The sequence below is a fragment of the Rhodnius prolixus genome, unplaced genomic scaffold, assembly GCF_049639745.1.
Source record: "Rhodnius prolixus isolate KJV_2025 unplaced genomic scaffold, Rpr scaffold_13, whole genome shotgun sequence".
NCBI lineage: Eukaryota > Metazoa > Arthropoda > Insecta > Hemiptera > Reduviidae > Rhodnius > Rhodnius prolixus.
This window is the reverse complement of record NW_027411583.1, coordinates 13,705,827-13,731,486: the sequence shown is the minus strand read 5'-3', so window position 1 is coordinate 13,731,486 and position 25,660 is coordinate 13,705,827. Positions and strand designations below refer to the sequence as shown.

The window sequence follows — 25,660 nt, the reverse complement described above, 5'->3', positions numbered from 1 at the left end:
TAATTTCCAACACAGACAGTATAGCCAACCTTTGCCTATAATTTCCTTAAAATTATACTATAAACTAATGGACCAAGTATGAGAAGGCCAGTCATCATATTGGAGATATCTGTAAAGATGGGAAAGTACGTCGTAGTTAGCCTTCCTAATAAGTCCGATCTCTTGTCGTGTTCCAAGTGAAGCCGCAGTTTGACCCTCAGTCTACGTTTGTATTGAACTTTTCATTTCATTGGCTTTAGGTTAATTTCTTTCTGTATTTTTATTGAATAGATAATAGGCTTCTTCCAACTTTAAGTTATTTGTCTAAAACGTAAAATTGTAAGGAGTAGGCAGGCCAAATGCTTTAAGAAGCCCCACTATTTTGCAACTTCTAAAGTTAAAGAGCATGTAAATCAAATTGGGCATGTAAAGACATACACAGAAGCGGAAAAGAGTTCCATCATGAAACCGGAAGTAAAGATCAGTGTGGAAAATCAGTCGTAGAATTTCCGGCAGTGCTCGTTATAATTCGTGTTGCCGAGAGTGAGATAGGATAAGAAATGCCACAGGCATCAATATCGTCAGAGTCGTCGTACCAAATGAGTCAATATTTATCGCCCATTCAAAGACAAGAATATTCTGTAGTTAAGCAAAATTAAAAGTGTGCAACAGTAGCGAACATTGCGGTAGAAAAGTTAAAGCGTGAAATGAGCTCTAAAAGAGCAGTTGGTGACAGACAAGTAACCACTGACGATGGGTGAAAATCCGAAACCGAACAAAAAGATAAAATCAAAACTATTGGTTGAAGCCTTTACACCGACAGCTGGGCTTGAATCCAGTGCCTTCAAAAAGCGATTGAACTATGGCCAAGTTGATTGGCATCTGCCCAGACAATTAGGACTTCGGTAAATTCAAAGAACCTATTCCCAAGTGGCCGGATGATATTTATTATTTAACTACATTTGCCAATCAATTCTGTGGGATGTTGCAATTATATTTGCAACGATCACCAGTTTTCTAATCAATTCTAATAAAGTATCAAAGTACAGCTCAGAACGTCATGTCTATGCAGTTTTTGCTCGCATTCTTTCGTTTCTGTTTTTTTTTTTTTTTTTAACTTTTGCGGCATTCTCACTAAAGTGGAGAATAATTAAAGATCATTAACAGCCTAGTTTGGATTAAATACGTCTGAAAGGCGAGCGTCAGTGAAGCTAGGAGTGCAGAACAGTGCGCCGGGCGTGTAATAAATAGGGATGATTAGTCGCGCTAGGTTGGCAGCACTGAATATGGTAATGTAAGCAGGAAAGGTGGACACAACAGTAAGCACCCAACTTGCTTGGCGTGCTTACCGTCCAGAGTCGGGGCCTGCTTACCCAGACACTCTCCAGCTCCTTATGAACTTCAGCTATTCCTTCTTTCACTTTTACTTTTCTTCTTGCGTCGTTTCTTTACCCTTCATTTCTCTATCCTTTTTGTCATTCCTGGCCGCTACCGAGTGTCGTAAGACTGAAAAGTGCCGCCATTAAGTACAAGACTACAAGTAAAAGAAAAAAAAATTAGATATACTCAATAAAATAGACCCAACCACTACTGTTACTCTGAAGGTAATTACTAACCCAGCTGATCACTCCAACCACTCAATATGTCTGTAAAGAACATGTGTTTAGTGTAACCTTTTCATTCTAAAATACAAACATTAACCCAACTATAGTGCAAATTATTTACAGGTCCCGCAAAGCTAAATTGACAAACTAGGTTCTTAAAGAAACTACTGCACTGTCAATGTTGAAATTTGCTATAATTATAGAGAATACGATAGTGTGTAAATAGGCAAAATTTAATTATTATCGTATGATTACTTAACGCAGCGTTTCCCAACCTGTGGTATGCGAGTTGCTGGTACGCGAGTTGCTGGTTGGTGGTACGCGAGTTGCTGGTTGGTGGTAGGCGAAAAATAATCAATAATGGCGGACATAAAAAAAATTAAATAATAAAAATATTAAAACGTTTTTTTCCTAAAATACATACAAATTATTTTAATTAATAATATTATACTGTAAAGTTGTTAATATGTACAGTAAAAGGTTAGTCTGTCTCAAGATATACGAGAAAATATAATAACACATTTAATAGGATTAAAATTGTCTTTCATGGAGTATTTTCCCAAAACCCGAAAACACAAGTGATAATTGGATTTCAAACCCCGTCTATAAAGAAAATTTAGGAAAAGCTACATCATTATCAATAAAAGATAAAGAAAATTTAATAGAATTATCATGTGACAGAACTTGAATGATAACTATGAAGAAATCTGCTTAAAGGGACTGATTGTAACGAGTAAGCTCTATCCAAGCAACATTAAATTTAATTGGTACTTACAGGTAGTTGGAATGCTTAAAAGATATTAATTTAGAAGGTTTGGGCACAAATATAATAATCCTAAAGAAGAACTTCGTAAATTAATTAATAATTTTGAAGAGAAAAATATGTACGCAATTTTTAATTATTTAAAAAAAGTTTTAAAACTAAGATCTTACACTTGACAAAGTTTATAAAGTGAACATGAACTTGAACTCCTTTGTAACAGATACAATTTGTATCTCTGTACAAATAAAGATAATAATAATAAAATAACACTCTCGGAACAACAAAGTTCACGAAATCAATCATTTTTAGGAAGTGGTACAATTTAGCATGACTACCAAGTGGTACGGTGAGCCAATAAAGGTTGGGAAACGCTGGATTAACGAGATACTAACAGTTGAACTTTTTGAGATCGCGGAGTAATCGAAACATTGACATCGATTTTCTCTTAAACTAACGCAGTCTAGAGTTTGATAATAGCCCAGCGGAATCCTGACAAACTTCCCTCAAGTATAACATATTATTTCTTGGGTTAGTTTCGCTTTTAAGAAAAAATTTGCTCAGCTTTTACTTGTACTATCCTAAAAATCATGCAAGCTACAATTTAGTCGATTGCATAAAATTGTAAATCATCGACATCAAACTGAAAGAATACAAAAATAAAGTGTAAGTGTGCGCTCTAAAGCTGTATAATTTAATGGTGCGTTAGCCAATGGTGAAGCGGGAAATCTGCAGCGGAGCAATCAGCTGACCTAATAACAGGTCTGGGCTGTATGGAGGAGAAAAGTGAAACAAAAAAGGGATTATTACGTGTTAAAAGAGAGAGAAAAAGGTTATATTGGAAGGTAAATGAAAAGTCATGGTTACAAATTAGTAATTTAGATAAACAGATTTTTGTTTGCGAAGACATTTGTCAAAAAGTGTCTTACAAATCAATTTGGAATTCTTACTAAATATTTTGACATTTTTTGAGTACGTTTGGTCACCTTTGGCAGATAACCTTCTTTGTATTGTCAAATCACATCAGTAAACGTCTTAGACGCTTCCATTCTAGATGCTTCCCTTGCTGCTGCCATGCCAGCAATACTGTTGCCATTAATTCCAGAGTGGCTGGGGCCCAGATTCGTATTATATTTATTTTTTGAGTGTTCAGGTTACGGAGTAAGGTTAATGAAGGTTACACGTGAGAAAATTTGAATAAATAACAGTAATGAGATGGATAAACGGACCAGTTGTCTTAATAAGAGACCAAGCTGTAAATGTGGTTTTTACCGCTGGTTGAAAAGAAATAAACTGAAACGGAAACGGAAAAAAAAAGAGCATGAAATGGTAAGATATGTTTGGCCACGCACTCTATAAATAACGTTTTACCACCAGAACTGTGTGTCCAGGCATTCGTAGCCAGCTGGTTAATCGATCAGCTCCATCGAACATGGTGACAACCGGAGTAGTTCAAATATGGACACGTAGTAGTTCGCCATGTTCCGCTAGCCGCGAACTATAAACCCACTTTTTATTTTCATAAAAATCCCTACCAATATGCAACTATTTTAACTAGTTAGAAATAGTTAATAATGTTGATAGTTTTTTTTTTATAGAGAAATGTCCAATTTGTACTAATGAGATAAAGGAGGAGTATGTTGGTAACCAGGTAGGAGGTTACCTTAGCTGTTACTAAGCAAACTAGTTCATCATAAATTACATAACGAGACATGATTATGAGATTCTTCTTTTTACATCAACTTTCACTTGTCACAGAAAGTGATGACGTCGGAACAAAGACATCATCGCTTGATTATTAGAACTAAGGAAGGAAGAGGTTTAGAGGTCAGTACCTGCATTCCTGATCTCCATGGCTCAAACCCAGCTGTCTGCCCTCTGCCTCACAGCTGACTGAGGTCAGCACTGCACTGAAGAAAACTCCACAGCCGCCAATGACTTCGGATGTTGACGCGTCTTTTTTGAAAAAAATAAATACATAAAAATAATGCTCTTAATATCTAATGAGAGTGTTGTCTTTAGCTGAAGAACTGCGGATGTTAGAATTGTCTTAAATTGCATTCAGCTGTAATTTGAGTGGCGTAACGTTAGACTCCAAGGCTTGGTCTCGGCTATTTAATCTTATCGGTCCTTAAGACCCAAAGTGAAGTAGTCTAACCATTCTCTGGAAGCTTTCCATTTCCATTTGTTCCCACCAGGGGGGTCCAATTGCCAAGAAAATCGCCAAGCTGGACGTACTGAGTGCAATTTTATATGTTAAGATTCTGACAACTGCCGAGGCTCTACTACCTCTCTGATTAGTTTCCAGGTAACGGCTGGAGCCTGAAGCGGAAATGGGTGTCCCGCAAGGGAGTATTCTAGGCTGTCTGCTGTATATGGTGCAGGCATCCTCTTAACGTGTGCTGATGGCACTACTATCCTTCCTTCTAATCCTGACCACATCTTGAGAATAGAAATAAATAGAAGGATGTGCCTATATAATACTTTCACTCTTCGTAATATAATACAGCCTCCACTATATTATAACAATAACCCAGTCGATACAATAAACTCAGACCTCTTTTTGGCGGCAGAGCCCCAAGGATAATGGAACCCCATTATCCACACTATGCCCACTTCTGCAGGTCCATTCATACCTTTTAGCTTGTAGAAATATTGTAAGTTAGAATTGTAACATAATTATCACGACTTGTGCAATCTCCAGACTTGTAAATTACCACAAAACCCTTGAACTGTTGATGAACTAAGGCAATCTTCCATCACTCGCATTTACTACCCATTGTGTTCTGCAGACCTTATATCATTCAGTGGTGCCAACTTTGTGCGCAAGCAGTGATCTATGTTAGCGTGATCAGGGAACCATGTAAAGCTCTTCCGGTAGATGTTTATCTTATTTAAAAACAACAAAAAAAATACATATTCATTAAGAATTAGTTTATTTTAATAAGAAACGTTTGATTTAGTTCCTGAAAGAAATTAGAGTGCAAGTTTCCACGCCCGATTATTTCCTATAAAAATTGATTTTAAAGAGTTTGGGGGGAAATCTCTGAGTTGGGCTTATCTTCCGTGGCTACCGTTACAAAATCAAATGGTGTAAAAAAGCACCATAATATAGTGGACGATGGTGGAAATTATTTGTATAAACCAAAAAAGGCACAAATTTTCAGGTCAACACAAACCGATTAGCGATGAATAGAGAGAACGATCAGGAGTCCCCAAACTCCATCTTGAGCCAGAGGAAAACAAAGAAAGAAAGGTTTACAGGAGAAGCGATAACAGCCGCTCTTCTTGTGATGTCTTCCATCACATCTTGGTGGCTAAACGGCCGAACCGAAGTGTGACGCGACGTGAGGTCGTCACCGGGTGGGCAACTTCTGCTTGCTCGACTTGGTGGGCGAATCTGTCCATCGCTGACCCACATGTCCATCTCACCGTGAAAGGTTTTTATCAATGTCCCTCTAGTAGTAAGTCGTGTGCTACCTCCGTCAATGACCCTTGCCATTTCTACTTCGTTTTATTTTACGTAGAGCACGATGTTAGTTTCTTCTATCTTATACTGGTGGTATAACCGTACATTGATTGAAAAGGCACGTTAAAGAGAAGCTTAAACATTTCCGTCTAGGAAAACCTTCTAAAATCAGTTTCCACGAAAAAAAAATAAAATTTAAGAAATATTATAAAAGGAAAAGCTATAAATCTGTGCGTGTATGTAAACATATAATATTTACGGAGAATTCTAGTAGCCGTTCTCGACCAATCAATCCATGGACTAGAGAAGGGGTTCTCAACCTTTTTGTATCACGAGCGCATATGAGATCGTGATAAATAATATATAATCGGCGGGTGCAATCGGATTTGGAAGAAAATAATATTTAAGTATAATCATGATGGCATAAAAAAAGGGATCAGTGTTGCAATTTGGCGCGTGGAAAGAGAGGGCACTATCGATTTAAGAGGGAAGCCTTCCTTCCCCTGAAGGGCCTCTCCCTGATCCAATTTTTCCAAAATATTCGAAATCAAATTTATAGATCAACATGTTAACAAAGGATACAATACAGTGAAAGCCGCTTTTGAGAAAATCTTTAAAAATCGATTTTGTAGTTTCCATTAGACTGATTTTGAACGAAACATTATTGTGGCGTCATCTGGGTTAGCGCCTACTGTGGCACCCTCTATTTTAGCGCCTAAACGTAATACAGAATTGGAACTTCCAATATTATTAAGCAATTTTTCCTGTATGAACTGTGGCGGATACGACACGCACAAACCAATTTACTAAAAATCCACTTTTTTAATACTCAAGGGCATTTAAAACGTATACTTTCGGCGCAATCCTAAAATCGAGAATCTGCAAACTTACCTAGTCGAAGAAAGTAAGAATAATTACAGTTAGTGTAGCTAGATTTCTGAAACCACTCAGAAGGGATGATATTCTAAATCCAATGAAGACTCCATAAGGAATATCATCTACTCGATTGCAAAACTTCTTCTTTCAAAGGGTTAGAGAAAATGAAGGTTATCAGAGCGGAGATTGTTGAGATAGCGCCACATGTAAACAGATCGCCCTAGTGAATAAGGCCTTGGGCACACAGAAAGCGGTCAGTCGCGGCTGGCAGCGATCCAGCGGTCGTCGCGGCGGTCTGCGATATGGGTCACACAGGACGCGATATCCTTGATAGAGCGTCCAGTTTGGTACCTTTCTTCTTGAGAAGTAGTAGTGCGTTTTTTTGTATTAAAGGTATTACAGAATTACAGCTATTAGTTAATATGTAGCTGTATCCATTACATTACATATTCATCTCTTCAGCATCAATTTTTCTCCATCTTCATCTGCAGGAGTTATCTCGGTGTCTTTTGTTTGCCCACTTTATGGCACTGGCCCTTCCGGCTTTGACCCTCGCCATCGTGCGCTCATATTAAGTGTAATAATTATAATCAAACTATCAGTGAGTGTCTAGTGGGTGGTACGCACTATGAACATGACTAGAGATAAGAATCATTGATTCTGCATTACATTAGAAGTATCAATTTTTATTGCATTATTCGATAATTTATCAAATACCTATGGGAAAAATTAGTAAAAAAAATTTAACTAGTATTTTTCCTAGAAATAATTACCAAAAACGATTCGCTAATCTCATTGGCGGACGGGATGTGTGAAGTAGGCGGACTGTAGCTGATGACGTAGAGACACCGTAAGCCACTCCCTCACCAATAAAAGCACAGTTATCCAGTACATAAAATGGCGCTCTTTCACTTTCATTCAATGATCTAGATTTTACTTTCTTTTACTTCAGGAAAATATTTCGTTAACTTTTTTGATTCTTCATTACATTTAGTGATGTTAGTGTAATAATTACTATGAGATTTTCAATCTTCCTTCCTTTCTTTGGTATTTGGCCAAAAAAATCGCCAGTTGGAAAAACAACCAACTTGCGAAGCTTTTTATCACTATGAAGAAAACTGTAGGTGGTATAAGATTTTTTTAAGATTTACTGTTATTTGTTAGTTATCTTTAAAACATTGTATTTCTTGTAGCATTAGGCCTTGGGCACACAGAAAGCCAGCATTCGCGGCGGGCAGCGAAATTATTTTGTTATTTGTTTTAATTTTTATATATTGAGTATGAGCTCGGAGGAAGAACAACTCCTTCTGCTCTTAGTTTTGCAAAGTAAAAAAGATGGTTCTTCTTCGCGAGAATGAAATAAAAAATGGGTAATGATGTTTCTTAACATTGAAATCTTTATTTCGTATTACTAGGTATCAAGGCGGTCAATCTGTAGTTTTGTACAACCAGATCGCTTGTCGTTGCCACAAACACCAGCCCGAGGTGGTAGACCGCGTTCTATTTGACAGAGATGATGCAACATTGTGTAATACAACTAGACCGCCTGACCGCCTCGGTCGGAGATCGTTGCCTGCCGCGACAGACCGCTTTCTGTGTGCCCAAGGCCTAAGCGATTGTATTTAGCTATAACCTTGAAGGAGGTACGACACTACCGCTCTCTGTCGCCTAGTTCTACTCTTAACCGGTAGATACCAACACTTCCAGCGTTGTTTACGTATTCAATGCAAATGCGACGATTCTGCGTACACCAGAACTTAGTAGAAACTCCAAGAAATCTATTCTCCATTTTGTGCTTAGAACAGAGAGACGTCAGTAGAAAAAGAGAGAACTTTTCCTGTATCTTGTAGTTAACACCTTCCTCATTTCCATTGTATGCAAATTGGTTGCACAACCTGCTGATTTTTCCGCCACAAAACTTATCTTCTAGTGTTAGAGGAACTAAACATTGTCCGGGAATTTCCGCAACAACTGAGCCAAACAATCTTGTGTGCACACTGACATGACTTCCTGTTTATCTTTAGGCAAGACAAAGTATGCTACGTTTTCTACATCCAGTTTTTGCCGGATAGCAAGTCTCCTGACTCTATAAAGGGTTTCGAGAAACTGATGTGAGTGCGTACTTGTATCTCAGAAACAGGAAATTGCAAGAAGCTGAAACTTTACAATAATGACGGTAAACTAACGAATAAAATATCTTAACCGGAAGTTCATCACATCACCAAATGGATTCGCGCCAAAGATTTGTACTGAACTTGGCGCGCTCTTTGGCACACACTATAACTTTTACTGGAAAAGTTCTTGCCGGAAATTCGATTACGGTTACTTCCTGTAAGTGTGGGGGTGGATTGATTCTTTCTAAAGTTGTAAGAATTGTGAAACGTCTGAATGAAATTTGTGAGCAGGAAGATGAGAGAAGTTCGTGTGTGTGTGTTGGTAGCAGTTTTTGTTTTAGTTCCGGTGATGCGATGCGCCTTCGCTTTTAAGATTCCCATCAAGCGCAGGCAAGCCTAATTGTAGATTTCATAAGAAATCTTCAATGAAAAACACATTAAACTGTGGAAAAAGTTAAAGTATTCTCCTTCAGATCTCAGGATCTTCCTCGCCAACGTGGCCACATAGGAAAACGTTTTCAATACACCTGTTTAAAGCGTAATAAAGCCACAAAAAAAACTGAGCATATTAAAAAGAGGAGAAAAATATTAAAAACAAAAAAAACACTGGAAATTCATCGAGGTACGAGAACAGAATGTGGAATAACCTATAAATGTGAAACCTCCCTCACTCCCCATATGCTACGGTTAGTTTATTGAACGGAGCGCTTGAGCAGCACAGTTCTAAAGATTTTGTTGTTTTTTTTCCCTCCCAACTTTTTAGTAGCTCTTTTGTGAAAAGAGTTTGAATTCTGGCTATAGTGAATCTGCAATGGAGCGTGCACAATTGTCTGTTTACACTGAGGATTCTCAGTCGGATGACGCAATCTAGAATGAGAAACGCTTAGAAATAAAACCAATTTGGAAATATTTACATCTTTTGTGTGTAAAAAAAAAAACAATGTAAGAAGGTTCATTGTAACCTGAACGCAATTCAGTAACCAATCGAAAAGTGTGTTAATTACACATTTGCTGCATTTTGCAGACAGCGAACAACTGTAAGTGATTATACTGTAGATTGAGGAAGCCATTCTATTTGCTGTTTGACATGGAAAGGTTGCCTTACTTCAAAGGCACCATCAGCAGACAGCAATGTCAGCCTAATAAGGCTAAATTGTATTAAAAATATATTAAAGCCATCTATCTTCTTAGTGTTACATGGCATCATTCCGTAATCCAAACTGATTGACTGACGCAGCATTTTGGCAGTATCATTTTACGCCCACTATCATAAAACGTCAGCAATCAATAAAATACGCAACATAAAATTAAAAATGAAAAGAAAACGAATAGTGAACAGAAGAAGGTACTAAACAATGTAGTGCAGACTGTAAAGGTAAAATAAGAAGTGTAAAAACGATACGATATCTCTGGGGAAACGCCACCAGTTGGAAAAACAACCAACTTGCGAAGCCTTTTTATCGTATTTGATACAGAACTAAGCTACATGTAGGGTTGCCAACTGCCCTTTTTTGGAAAGGACAGCCCTTTTTTAACAACTGGTTGTCCTTGTCCTTTCTTAAATTAGGAAAGGACGCTTTTTGTCCTTTTTTCAGATATTGTTCACACAAATCTAATTTATTTTATTGTATTTTTGATTTAAGTTCTGATTTCCGAGACTTCTTCATTTGGCGTGTTGTTTTTCTGTTCTAACTGAACTGAATAGGTCAACAGGTTATTGATGTAACGATGAACTTTTCATGAATAAGTATGTAAGATATAAATGTACCCAGGCCAGATTACAGACAGGGGGAGAGGGGACTTTTGCCCGGGGCCCTGAGCCGGAGTCTCTGCATGTGTACACCTAAATAAAAGGAACTATTTCCTCGGCTCTAGAACAAAAGAAGTACTGCCTGGGTGTCTTCCTCGACGTGGCCCAGGCTTTTGACAGAGTTTGGCACCCAGGACTACTATTTAAACTTAAAAAATTCCTCCCCACTCCTTTTTACCTACTCCTGCAATCCTACCTTAACGATCGCTGTTTCAGAGTGAGATGCGGTGGAGAGGTCTCTGATCTTCATGCAATACACGCTGGCGTGCCACAGGGCAGCATACTTGGACCAATCCTATACACCATCTATACTGCTGACATCCCTACCCATCCCCAAACCCTAATCACAACCTACGCTGATGACACCGCCATACTATCTTCCCACCCTGATCCTCTTCAAGTCTCTAACATTGTCCAAGAACACCTTGAGCTCATAGAAGCTTGGTGCCGAACATGGAGGATTAAACTTAACACTACCAAATGTATACAGGTGACATTCACATTACGAAGACAGACCTGCCCTCCACTAACTATTAACAATACTGACCTACCGACTTCCACACAGGATCGTTATCTGGGGCTCTACCTAGATAGCCGTCTAACCTGGAACACTCACTCAAGACTTAAAAGACAAGAACTGAACAGACGCTACGGACTACTAAGGAGACTCCTTGGACCGAAATCCTCCATGAACGTACAAAACAAACTTACACTTTACAAAACACTATTACGACCAATATGGACATTTAGAGCAGAATTGTGGGGCTCCGCCAAACCATCCAACATCCAACCTATCCAGTCTTTCCAGTCTAAAGTCCTCCGCCGAATCGTTAACGCACCATTCTATGTCTCCAACCGCACCCTCCATCATGATCTCAATATTCCCTACGTAAATGAGTTAATCCACACCCGATTCCTAAATTTCCACAGCAAACTCTCTGATCACCCAAATCCTCTGGCTCAATCACTATCCACATCGTCCCATCCTGACAATCCTCCACGTCGTCTAAAACGGCGTTGGCCACGTGACCTCATTGCCTCCTAAACCCCCAATAAGTTCCTAGAGAGTTCCAGCGCTGGCTGGTTTCTCTCATCCTATCATCCTGGTTGTGGTACTGAGCCAGCTCAGTGGCACAATCGAATGTTATTAGTATTTTCGCACTTTTGCTAAATGTATATTTTTGTACAGTTGCAAATAAATAAATAAAAAATAAAAAAAATAAAATAAAAGGAAAACGAATGATATACATTCCCGGGTCCCAAAATCCTGTCGACGGCCCTGAATGTACCTAATTTATTTAGGGTGTCCTGTTTTGGAACTTTATAGAGTTGGCAACCCTACTACATGCAATTTGTCCACTTATATCAATGATTCGAGACACACTTTTACAACAAGTAGATACACTATTTAAGGGTCACACAAAACGCCCTTTGTTCAACAATCTAGACTAGAATCGTTAGCTGGATAATGCTGGTACTCTTTGCACGACTCAAAATCCCGCTTTTATTTGCATTCAATTATAAATAACCTCATTTGCTAGTAAATTCAAAACTTCAAAATTTGTGATAAAGTTACGTAAACAAATCTTGTTTTTCAAATTCATACCATTCTGAAAGTGCTAGTTTCCTTAGCAAAGTCGAATTATAGTCGTGTCAGTAATACAAATAAATACAATAATAATACCCCAAAATTATGATAAACTTATCAATATCAACTTTGAAAATATTAAGTAAAAGTGCAACTGATTGGCTAAATGAATGTAACAAAGAACTAAATACTTGACTAGATTTCCTTGACATTTTACAATCGTTGCTGGCTAAATGTTACAATAATTTATGTTTCAGAGTTGCCAACCTAATACGTGAAGTTAAATAAAATTCTCTGTGCCTGAGATTACAGCACAACCTGTTAATAAAATCGTGGTTATATACTGCCGATACCGTATTGTTTATATTGTGATTTTTAAATGGTTTCCGTGAATGTTACTGATTAGCCTTGTGGACAGAAATACTCAATTCGGTTTGTTTACTTTAGATGCAGACCGCTGATTATTGGAATTCACTTTTAAAGTTGGATATTTTTGTCCCTGAACTGAATCATTAGATACTTTCACTTTTGTCGTCGTTTTATACATAGGTTAAAAAAAATCATCTGGCTTTTATTTTCTAACCTTTATAAGCATTTTCTTAGAGCTTAGAACTACTGACTATTTCTGTTTTAAATGTATAATCATGTGTTGAGGTCCCAAGCAAGAAGCTTCAGACTGCTTCTTTTGTGATGGACAAATTCTTAATTTTCTACTCAGTGAGCTTTGATTTTGCAATTAGATAAAAAAAAGATCTTCTAATGTGGCAGCCTCCTCTTACAAGTGATCAGTTAATGTAATCTGCGAAACATGTTTACCATATTAAACTGATTTTTAGTGCAAACCAACTAACTACCTTCAGTAATCCTTAACAAAAACTTACAGTTTTAAAAGTTAAGTATAAGGGTTGATTAAACGCCAAAAGGTACACAAATCAGCAGTTCCCAACATTTCATTAATACTTCATTGATATAATTTAAGTAATTTTACTGCATTAACTTTTCCTTCACATTTTTTAGAATTTATTAGATGTCACAGACCCTTATGCTGGCCATTTTCGTCTACAAAATATTTACTCAAGTAGCACACCATTTAACTTAGATTGACTGTAATATCTATTTATCTATAATAATCAAACTATTAATCACAGGTGAAAAAGAAAACGTTATAAAAAATATTAAAAAAATAAGAGGCTAAAAAATTCATAAACTTTTTTTACATCAATGATTTTATGCATTTATTTTTATTTTTAAATAAATATCATTGGTTTAAGTTCATTCTTCGATTAAAGTAATTGTTATTTTATGTTGTAGTCAAACGTTTGTAATAATAAGTAATAAATAATCTGGCTTTATCGCAAATAATATAGTTTTCTTCAATTACATTCTCAATCTAGGTGTTCTTCCCACAATGTTATATATATGTAATATAAAATAAAGAAAATAAAGATATGCATATTTTTAGGACAGCTAATCATTCCAGTATTTTACCATAAGTAAAATTAGGGGGACTAAATTAAATTACAATTGAGAAATGAGTAAATATTGTTGAATAATCTACTTGTTATTAAATGTATGTTATTTGTGCTCACGAATATTTCGGTAAGACGAATTTAAGACTGAAATATTGTTTTGAATCCTCCGTGATTGAAATTTAAAAAGTGGCCGACTCTAACTTTGTTTTTTTCTACTTTAACATGCATGTATATGTGACTACTCAGAATAATTCATCACTCATTTTATCATAATTATAATAAAAAAATATTATGAATGAACTGGCCAGCATAAGGGTCTGTGACATCTAATAAATTCTAAAAAATGTGAAGGAAAAGTTAATGCAGTAAAATTACTTAAATTATATCAATGAAGTATTAATGAAATGTTGGGAACTGCTGATTTGTGTACCTTTTGGCGTTTAATCAACCCTTGTACTTAACTTTTAAAACTGTAAGTTTTTGTTAAGGAGATTTTTGTACCTTTTGGATAGATTTTCCTTTTTGTCTATTTGCAAAGTTACGTCTGCTTTACAGATTTTTTAAAATTTGGAATAAGCAATTCTATCATTATAACCTGATAAGGTGTTAAATCGGAACCGTAACTACCACTGGAGAGATCTTTTTAAAGAATGATTATAGTTGCGGTCCCCAAACCATCCTCAATAACCATTTTTTTGAGAAAGCGTTTTGAATAAAATAGGAAGGTATTTGTACGTAAATAGCAAAATTAAACTGCGATTTCAGTACTTCCTTTTAAGAGGAGCAAGAAAAATAAACTGCGATTACAGTACTTCTCCCTAAAAGGCAAAGATTTTGAATCGAACGACAATTCATTGATGTAAATCGGTTCACTCATTGATAATTTTAACGATTGCAGTACTTCCTCTTAGTAGGTGTAAGAGCATGATGGCACTTCACAGCCACGTAGAGGAGCTTTAATCACTTCGTGCTAAATTTTATCAAAATCGGACTAAGCTTTGTAGAAATATTGGTAATAACAGTTTTAGAAAGGGCCTTATTTGGGTGGGGCAAACTTTCCTCCTTATGAGGCATAGCGTCGAGACTTTTAAAGTACAAATCTGTACAAAATTTCGATTCGAATGACACTTCATTCATGAAAATCGGTTCACGTGTCGATAATTTGAAACGATTGCTATACTTCCCCTTAACAAGTGTAAGAGCAGATCGTCGCTTTATTGTTAGGTAGGGGAGCCCTAACCCTATCATCCTACCAAATTTTATCAAAATCGGGCCAAGATTTACAGAGTAATTAGTAATAATAATTTTGGAGGGGGCCTTACATAAAGGGGGCTAACTCCTCTCCCATTCAATGTACAGGGCCGAGACCCCCAAAAGGCACATCTACATAAAATTCCGAATCGAATGACACCTCATTCATGAAAATCGGTTCACGCGTTTAGGCGCTACGTTGTTTACAAAAAAGGTAACAACAAGAACAACAACAAGAAGAAGAAGAAGAACAAGAACAAGAACATTTTTTGAAAAAGCCGTTTTTGCTCATTTTCGGCAACTTTTTTCTCGAAACCTATTAGATCTGGGTGGTTGCAAAAAAATTACAGTTATAAAGGAGGATTTGCCCTATATTATAAAGAAAATTTGGGAATTTTATCTTTTATAGAAAAATAGAAAAAAATTGTCAAAGTTGGGTGTTTTTCAACGTTACACTTTTTCGTGCAGTTTTTGATGGTCAACCCTTATACAACTGTCCTACCGGACAGTTTTAATACTTCAAGTTGACGGTTTTAGTTTAACATTTGAATCGGACAAAATGAGGAGAGGAGGTTCTGGAGATGATAATCTGTTTCCAGATCCGTACACAGCGATTGAATATAGTACCATGGTTATACAAAACTTTGTAACAAATGTGGTGCGGAACTACCAACTACCAACTGAGCAGTCAGTAAATCCGTAAAATACATTGGTCGAGTAAAAACAAGTTGGTAATGCTGTGCCATGTGTCAATGTGAAGCAGCAGACTGGTGCTCCGAACTGTCAGCGTACGGGCGCGGTGAAGTAACTCTACTTACCAAACTACTTCTGTCTTACATTTATTCGTGTTAAGAAAATACAATATTCATTCGTTCGTTTATTAAATTTTAATTTGTATTAGCCTGTTTGGTTAATATTTTAGCTATATGATTGACTGATAGATTAATTCTATTTCATTTCTGTTCACAGTGCAACACAAAGTCAGGTGCAACCGTGATTCCATGATAGTGGAGATCCGGCGGACTGATGACATCAATAATATCTACCTGGAGGGTCTGAAATACTTTACAGGTAACTGGATATGTAATTACTTCATTATTATTATCTGAATAAGGATTCAAACAATTAAGTTCTCATTTAAGAGAATAAGGTAAGAGATAAGAGATAACGTGGGCTATTTAAGCACACCTTCTGACAGAATTAATGTAACAGCTTCCCTCTATGAACAGTCGTTGAAGGGGACCTTTGTAGTGATATCCTGGGCTTCAATGGCTCACGCTCATCTGTAGACTGCAGGTAGACTCCTTGTCTCGTCTTAACAGTCTTGTTCAGCAAACCGTACTCTTGGCGCTCGATGAGCTCTGGCTAGGACCAGCCTTGATGGTTATCCAGCAGCTTCTTGAACACGTCTACTTACTAATAACATGCATGTTAGTGCCTTGAGCATTGTAATAAGAGAATCTCTCATAAGCGTTAACTGCCCAGTTGTTGTGATCACTTAAAGATTACAATAGTTAAACAGCTAGAGAAGGGAGATTACTTGTATCTATGTCAGGCTATGTGGGAGTAGACATGAGACAGCGTTCAGCCGGAAATCGAGGATTGTTTACATTGGTTAAACACCGTTAGCGAGCACATGTAGCTGCGTGTTCACTGCGCCATAGTTAGCCATAAATTTTGTTTGTCCGTGTGTTAGTGCAGGAGGATGCCCCTCTGTTTATTACAGGAGAGGATGATCACGTATGACGTATGTTATTACATGCCCATAAGAAAGTATAATTAACGTAATAAAATTTGTCTAACTATCTTATTGCACCGGCTACAGATATGTAAACCCTTTATTTATTTAATGGGAATCGTGTCCATGATTTCAGAATAAAAGAATGTTTTATGCAAGTTCAGACTTGCAGTACAATTATGTCAGATTAATTCTGCTAAATATTGATAATAAATCTTTACCATTTGATTTATTTCATTGCTATAAAGTTCTATGAAAGGACAGCGATTAGTTAAAAGTTGAAAAGTCAATTGATCAGCCAGTGAACGGAACTTCTGTCTGGTAAACATTCCTTGTTTGAAGGAACTTTCTTGAGAAGGAAATTTGAGAAAATCATTTGAGGCATCCTTGTGAATTTCGATGCATAAAGAGAAACAAGAATCAGCGACTTCCACTGATGTTATTAATCTTTTTGCAGATGTGGCCTGTCAACCAACCTTGGTAGATCATCAAGCCGTCTTCAAACTGTCGCTGACCAATTTCTACCAGTGTGGTGTTACCAGGATGATTCAAAAGTCAAATGTAAGTGTTTGCCATCAAGTTTTGTACGCTAGCGCGCCTAGCGGCAGAAAATTTGAGTAGTAAATGCGTTAACTTTTCATTTATGTTAATAAAACAATTTAGGTCATGTTATTGAGAGACGTGAAAAACTGCAGTGAGTTGGAGAAAGTATCTGACTGCATCTTTATGCTCAGGGAGATTGTTTCAACAATCTAGCAAGTCTGCATAATATTACATATGTCAATCACTTTTAATTCAAGTTGTTCAACAACCACTGCTCTAGTTACTATCTTCTTAGTAAATGATTTAAAAAACATATATTTTTCTCAGTTTTTTGGGGCTTTCAGTCCCCTCCAGAGGCTCTAGTATATATAGTACATCTCGGATTACGCCTATGTTGTGAAAAGTGTTAACTTTGCCTTGAAGTGGTGTTGTATGAGCCATTCTGCTCTACAAGTCGGCATGGATACCTGGCCAGGTTTGGGTCAAGAACCGAATCCAGTAACGGTGGGACCGCTAGCAGGTATAACAGCCAATGGAAGCTTATAAGGGTTCTAATCTTTGACTGGAATCGCTGTGCCATATCGGGCTTGAATATATGCGTCACAAAGTGAGGACGAAATGTATAGCCATTACTAGGTAATATTGAAGATAATTCTTATCATATCTCTAATTTTTCTAGCAATAGTCCACAGATTCTTTCTAAAAACGGATAAATTAATTATTTTTAACGTCGATCTTAATTATATGAAAGATACTGGCTTAATTGCATTGCAACATTAATGTCATACTTTGCCCTTGGCCAATAAACTGTCAAAATAAACATGGTGGAGTATTTTACTGTACGTCTGTTGTTTTATTTGCTGAAGATGAGCTGGATACTTCGCCTTGATGGATTTGCTACAGTTTGTCCAAAGGATGTGGCGAATTAAGATCACTAGAGAAACATGTTGGTCAGTCTGGTGTAATTCAGACCCTGAACTTCCGCTTCGTTACACCCCTCAGTCGCAGAAATAATGACTTGGGCTTGGCGAGACAGCTGATTCTCCTCTCTAATGCTTTTCCTCGTCTAGCCCCTCCAGAAGAACACGCTGAATCCATAACAGTTATATTTACAGGTAACTTGCTACGTTAATAATAATTTCTTTGGCTGTTTTGTTCTCAGAATCTGACCGCCTATTACCACAGAATCATCCTGGAGAGTGGAGACAACGAGAAACATGTGCTGCAGGTGAAGTGTCTGCAGACGGGCAACCACACTATCGTCAAGAGGAATGTACTGCCAGCTGGATTCCAAGAGCCCATGTGAGTTTCCTTATTGGTAAATTAGTTTCTGGAAGATTCTCGTAAGTTTGCAAGCATAAGCAACCCTTCTGATCTCCTTTCAAATGGTAGATCTAATCTTAAGGAAATCAAAGTATTTTTAGATGAAGCTAATATCACAGATTTAGGTTACATTAGACCGGGGTTCTGGTATGAAAGAGGCTTATTGTGTCAATCCCTTGCAGCAATTAGTTTGAAAAAATCCTTTTTTTCAAACGCCTTTGGTTTTCCTATTAATCGATTTGCGCATTGTCTCTTGCGGTCCTGAAGTGCCAAAGGTTTCATATCGCAAATTAGCGATTGCAACGCCATCAGTAACGATACAAAAGCCTCTTCCTGCATGCCCGGGGTGGGGAGAGAAATCTTTGTGTAGCATTATCACAGCTTTGAAGATTTGGGCCGGAAGTGGTAAATTATCTACTAGATTTTCAATTTTATTATCAAAAAGTATTATCATTTTGTATATAACTGCACCGTACATTCTAAGAGAGCTTTTATTCCAAACATTTCAAGCGGATAAAATTCATAGAAGCTGAGAACGAGGGGTGATGATGGAGTAGGATCACATATAGGCAAGAGCTACAAATTGATAAAGTCTTCTCCGACTAACAGTTTAAGGCATGCACAAAGTAACCTAAAAGTGTACTATCAGAACCAAAATACAAATACAAATTCAAACCAGTAAATGGATCGAGCATGCGCGTTCAATAAACACAAATCGATTGGTGACTGAACCTGCAGTTTCGAAATAATCGATTTTAGTTCTAGAGGAAATGTGACGTCATTTTCCTGTGACTGTATCTTTTTATTGCAGTGAAGCAGTAAACATTCCAAGTTTTAGAAAACTTAATTAAGTGAACTGCGATTAGAGAGGTTAGTCTATGAGTATCTCCACTGTTGGTTATGTTGGCAGATTCTCCACTTTAGTAAGTTACTAATTTAGAAGCTTACAGCTTCCTCATGTGCGGACGGTCTAACGCGACTAACTGTAGATTCGAACAAATCTATATCTTTTTTGTAGATATTATTTTTAATGGTCAGTCATTTTGTTATTTACACGGTGTGTCACGTTTTCCTCTCTCAGACTTCCTGCAGACAAGAGTTCAGTAATTTTTTATTTTTTTATTTTTTTCTATGGCATTAGTCTTTCTTTAAGGAAAGGGGATTAGACCCGTTGTTTTACGTATGTGAAAAGACTGCGTGGGAAGAATCGCTAGTTAACGCGTCGATGATACAGTCTGTCATGGTTGCAGTATGTAAACAATAACTGCATAGAAATAAAGAGATCTGGTATGACTCACACGACTTTCTCTTCCTTAAATTCTCAAGGTTCGTACTCCTAGAGTTTCTCCAAACATTTGAGTTGCTATCGACCGTGTGTTACACTAAATTGTAACCTTATAAGGAAGCCAACCCGACCGTGGCCTTCCGATCGAAGTGCACTATTATCATAGTCCTCTTCATTGTGTTCATAATTATCATTTCTATTGTGATGTTTATAGCGATCTAGACATAACGTCATCACTGACGGAGGTAGCTCCCCAGCCAAAACTGCAAGTTGGTGTGCGACAAGCCGGTAAACTAGTATCCGGTGAACTGAACGTAAATCCTGGTACGCCGCTGCAGATGGAGATCTACTTGGACAAGACTTCGGCGCCAGTGTACGGCTTGCTGGTCAGCTACATGCAAGTCAGCGATACTAAAGCTCAAGAGGAGACGATTATCTTCAACGGGTAATTTAAGGAATCTAAATTCTCTTTACTGGTTGGTTCAGCCTTCACTATAGTCCCGCTCGTGCCTATGAATTAATAGCTACTGAATCTCCTTTTCGTGGCTTATCTACATCAATCTCATCTGCAATACAATATATTATTATTATTATTGCTATTATTATTATTTTTTTTTTTATGGCGCATCAACAGCTGAGGTTATTGCGCCCGGAGCTTTTTCCAGTGCACTGCCGGCCTCCGGACAGTGTTCTCTCGTTACAGACAACACTGTCCATCACCGGACAGTGAGCTGTAAGAAGCTCCTAGGAAGAGAAAATCTAAGGGTCAGCTGCTGGATTCGAACCCGGGACCTCCGCGTGGGAGTCCAGTATGCTAACCTCATAGCTAATCCCTTCCCTATATTACTATTATTATTATTATTATTATTATTATTATTATTATTATTATAGTTCATCTTTTTAATATTTCAGGTGCTCAGTCGATCCTTACTTGTTTGAAAATTTCAACACAGTGGACGGAGATTTTCTGACTGCCAAATTCAGAGCATTTAAATTCCCAGATTCAACTTATGTCCAATTTAAGGGAACGGTCAACGTCTGCTTGGATAAATGTCGCGGGGTTAGTAAATTATATTGCTATTTTATTGATTTTTATCCATTGTCTCAAGGAAGTAATAGAGGAGAAATATTAAGGAGAACATTTTACTTCTTCGAATCCTCCATTAATTGGCTGATTGTTTAGATTGAATGCAGTAATGGACAGATGGGCTACGGCAGAAAGAAGAGGGAAATCCCGGAAATGCCACCAGATCCGAATAAAGTGTTTGAGGTGTCTATAACATCGTTCATCAAGGTTGACTATAAAGGCGACAAACTATTAGACAAAGGTGCGTCATACACTTATCGACAACTTCATTTCTAATTGTAAGCAATCTGTTTTTAAGACCAACAAAATTAGTAGATTAATGTCCGCTTTATTTTAGTCTGTGTGAGTTATATAAGAGTAAATATTTGTACTTAGGAGATTTCTTCAATATGTCGCTCGGATTCTTTTTTAAGGACCTCTTGAACGTAATGTTTACGGTTTTGAACCCTTTTAAGAAGGAAGAAATGGGTGGCTACAATTCCGAGTTTTGGTGGGCATTCCACCACCAGAAGTACCATTCTATTGAGTGGATTATTTCCTTCTTTGGAATTTCCTTTAAACTGTCTAATCTCGTTGCACTTGTGCACTTTCATTTGATTGATTTCCCCAGGACAATGCGATTAAAGGGATTCTTTCATTGCAATCTGCTGTACGGTTCTCTGAGTTTTTTTATAAATAGCTGGTAAATGTCTTGACTAAATTCTGTGGTTGAAGGAAATACCACAATACGCAGTGGATTGGTCAGTTGCTATGGCTTTTATTTTAGTGCGAAAAATGATTTCCTCAAAACTTGGTATTTATATCAAAAGTTTTTATTTTGAATAATTGTTCTGGGGAGCATTCGTTTTGGACATATTGAGGAGGGTAGACTGTGCCTATGAATGAACAACTCGAGAAGTTTACATCAGAGATTTTGTTTCCATGTAGGATGATGCAGAACAGATTTGATATAAATAGATAAATATAATATTTAAACATTGTTTTCATTCGTTTAAAGTGAAACTAGACCTTGGTGCGGATCCATTACAAACACTAGAAACCATCAACAATGGTACAGGCACAGTGAGAGAAGTTGATGAACACCATGACAAAGAAAACGCGAAAATGGCCGCAGAAGAGGAACTACGTGAAGATCTGGTCTACACCTTGATTGAAGAACGAAACTCATCATCGCAGACTTACCACAGCAGCCTGATCGTTTCCTTAGCCACCATTTTGATCGCTTTTTTTAATTTTAGTTTGTAGAGATTATTCATTTTTCTACTTTTTTATTTTTTCTTAAACAGTAAAAAGCTTAACATTTAAAACAAAATAGAAATTAACAGAATCTTGGACTAGCGCCTCATTTAAATAACCATCTTACTGAATTAATTTCAAATAAACCAAACTAAAATGGTGCAGAGTTAACTAATTCAAATAAAATTTTATTGTAAATATACTTCTTTAAAAAAACAACAATAATTAGCCATTTTACATTTTTGTTTTGTCCTTAATTGCCGTAACAGTTTCTTTTAATTTTGTGTTTTAATTTGTATTAGTGTGTTAAAGTAACTGTGATTGTGTAATTTTTAAAATATATGTTGTATGGAAGCGAAGGAAAGAGAGACTGACTGTTTGCGTGGTTTTTGTCACGTTTTTGTTGTATAAACGGATTGGAATTTTACCATGTATTTCCGGGACATAAAAGTATAATCTGGATCTTTTATTGGCTGAAGTAGCGGCCATGAGTGTGTATTTTGTCAGCTTCGATGAATTTAGGTTTTTTTTTTTATTATTAAATTTGGAAATAGCTATTATGGCAGTTTCAGCGGCTAGAGAATGTGTCTCCGGTTTCGAGAAAGCTTTGCTTGTTGGAACTCGAGACGAGTTCTGTTTCCCAGGGCAGCCAAAGGGGCTTATTGTACCATCCGCTTAAGATCCATTAAATAAAGCCTTCCTTCGTTACGAGATTCACATGGTAGCTCCTTGACGCAGCCGCAGTCGCTGGGTACAGGGTCATTTCCACCACTGCCACATTCTAAAACAGGGGCTCTAGATTAATCATCAACCCTACCCTACAAAGAGGTTTGTTGCAATGACCCTTTATTCATTAGTAGTGAGAAAGAAACTAACCCTTTTACAAACTCCAGTATATCTAACAAATTGTTTTTACGAAATACCTCTATGGTCTCCAGATGCCAGCGATTGCAGTGCGATCTGTCCAGATTGATATTAAATCAATCTAAATGAAAACCGACAATTTGGAATTCTTGGTTAAATTTACTCAGCACAGAGTTAAATTAAACATTCCAAGATGTAGACAATTTTTTGTTTTCTTTTCTGCTCGACATTTGGGACAATTCACATAAGGGGGAAAACTGTTATTCTGTGAATTGCTTTGACCATCAGAAGGATGGCTTGAATTTGTCGTTACCTACTCAGCTATATTTATTATTAAAATCGATTTAGCCAATTTAAGAAACTATAGAATTGCGCTTTGAATTGAAAAAAAAATACCGCTGAAACTGCCTTTTTAGCGAGAAAGAGTTTTCCGAATTAAATACTTCTAAAATTTACCGTTTCATCTGATGTTATTTTCTTTTTGAAGCAATGTAAACAAAAATAATAATATCTATTTTGTTTTTGCAAGATAATTAAATTGTAATTTTGTTTCCTTTCTTACACTCCGAAATGCAACTCTTAATTTTTTTTGTATAAAGATTGGTTTTTATTGATTTTATCAGTTTCTGTGTTGAATGGGAATCAGAAATATTTTCTAAAATAATCAAAACTATAATTATTATTAGGGAGAAAGAAATTTACAGAAGAGGAAAATTGAGTTTTGCATACGGAGTACTAGAAAGTGGTGGCCAGCAGGTGAAGGTAGCTGGAGCAATGTATCTACCGTAACTAAAATTCTATGTATTTTTCTATTTAGTGAGAGTATTTTGACTTTGTGTGTAAAGAAACAATAAATAAAAATATATTAGGGGAAAACATTATTTCTATGTAAATAAATATCGTTTGTCAATTTAACTAAATGAGAATGTTTAAGATGATTCTCATATGATGAAGCAACTTCTTTCTTTTTCATTTCTGCAACCTCTTGTTCGTTTGGTTGGACTTGGGAGTCCAGGGAAGGTGATCTTTCGGGCAAGAGAACCTGGCAGTGGCAGTTTCTGACAAGCCATTAATAAGCTGTTCTTTGCTAGACGGAGCCGCAAGATCACCGATCAGGGTAATTCTGCAGTTTTCTAACATTCAACCTTCCCATTGCGATTTAGGAGAAATTCTGTTTTTAAGTGAATGGACACAGAATTCCGGCCGCATAAAGTGGATAACTGCGTTGTGTCTGCCAAGCTTACCAGGGTAGTTCTACATCAATTTCGATCTGAGCGTTGATGCGGCTTAGCCATCAGAGGTCTCACTCTTAGAGAGCACTTGCCGAACTTAAACTGGTCACACTTTCCAGTTGCTTGAATTTCCTCTGGGAAGTTGTTGCAGGCTCTAACCTCGATCCCCTTCTCTGGGATCTCTTCCTACACTAGAACTTATCTCCGTACAGTAATATTTATATACCCTCTACTTATTTTATAATTACTAAATTCTCACAATAGTTCTTGTGCAGAGTTATTCCAACCCATGCCCTTCGGATGCCGACCATTCTTTGTCCACTGAGAAACGCTCACTGGTTGCAAAGCTTGCGAATCTCCCTCTAAAGTGAGCCCTTCTTGTTCCGCTCATCTAAACTCTTTCTCGTAGCTGTTTTTTCCCCAGCAAAACTTGGGTTTAAGTAATACTCTGAACAATCATGATATCCTCTGGTAAGTCTATTAATTTAGCTTTCATTCACCGCCTCCTATAGCACTATAGATCCTTCTGATTGCTATACAATTCATTAGAGTTTCTTCCAATTCATGACATTCAGAGAAACATGTCAGCACTGGCACAACATTGCGATAAGGTTGCAGAAAATCGAAATCTATGAATCTTAAATCTAAAAAAATCTAGCGTTTCCTTCTTTGAAAGAAGTTAAAATAATTTTTAACTTATTTTTTCTCTTAAAGACAATTAATTGACATTTTGTTGTTTTGTAATTAGTATTTTCTTTTTACTAACCTGTAATGAAGTTTTATATTAAATTTCCTTAAAATGAGAAAAATATAATAAATTTCTGCTATTAATTAGAGAAGACAAGAGAAATAACCTTGTTCCTAGATAATAAGTGCCCGCTTTTTGTGGTTTGTAAATATTTGAAAACCTCCTTAACTGTTGTGAAATTGATTTAGTTAATCAAATCAGATAGTAGAATCATTTTCCAACATAACACGTTCTTCTGAAATTACTCTGTGTACTAGTCCACAAGTGGCCTAAATACTTTATTTTGCTTTATATTTTTCTGGTCTACTTTTGTTTTTGTAAATTAATAACAATAATAACACCTAACCTTAAACACAAAAAACAAGTGTATTATTTCTGTTTACATACATCCCCCCTCCCAAAAGTGCTTCAGATGTTTAATATCCTTCTAAACAAAGATGGGCACTAATTAAAAATTCAATTGAATCATAAATTTAATTGATTAAATTTTGTAATTGTTTTAATTTGATCTAATGGCGTGCTTGAGCTTAAATGTCAGTTTGGCTTTTAATTTTTTCTTAATCAATAGTTTGGTTCAGAGGGAATGTGTCTGTCTATCAACATTATTATTAATTTGATCTAATTTTTTTTTCTTTTTATTAAGCAATTCTGTTACAAGAAAATTAATATATTCGTAAATTA

General features: G+C 36.7%; 1 protein-coding gene across 3 annotated transcripts in view; it reads left to right on the top strand.

Moving 5' to 3' along the window:
- The window catches only part of qsm (Zona pelucida superfamily protein qsm), an 87,986-nt gene extending 62,643 nt beyond the window's left edge, over positions 1-25,343 (top strand). For 2 of the 3 annotated variants that reach the window (XM_074116469.1, XM_074116468.1), the window contains exons 3-9: positions 15,893-15,994; positions 17,119-17,222; positions 18,367-18,506; positions 20,027-20,257; positions 20,725-20,872; positions 20,996-21,140; positions 21,897-25,343. In XM_074116469.1, the coding sequence (XP_073972570.1) occupies positions 15,893-15,994; positions 17,119-17,222; positions 18,367-18,506; positions 20,027-20,257; positions 20,725-20,872; positions 20,996-21,140; positions 21,897-22,144 (1,118 nt within the window). In that variant the 3' untranslated portion in view covers positions 22,145-25,343. Of the gene's footprint in view, positions 1-15,892; positions 15,995-17,118; positions 17,223-18,366; positions 18,507-20,026; positions 20,258-20,724; positions 20,873-20,995; positions 21,178-21,896 lie in introns of all 3 variants that reach the window. The other variant, XM_074116470.1, reaches the window with a different exon arrangement.
- Positions 25,344-25,660: the final 317 nt, after the last annotated feature.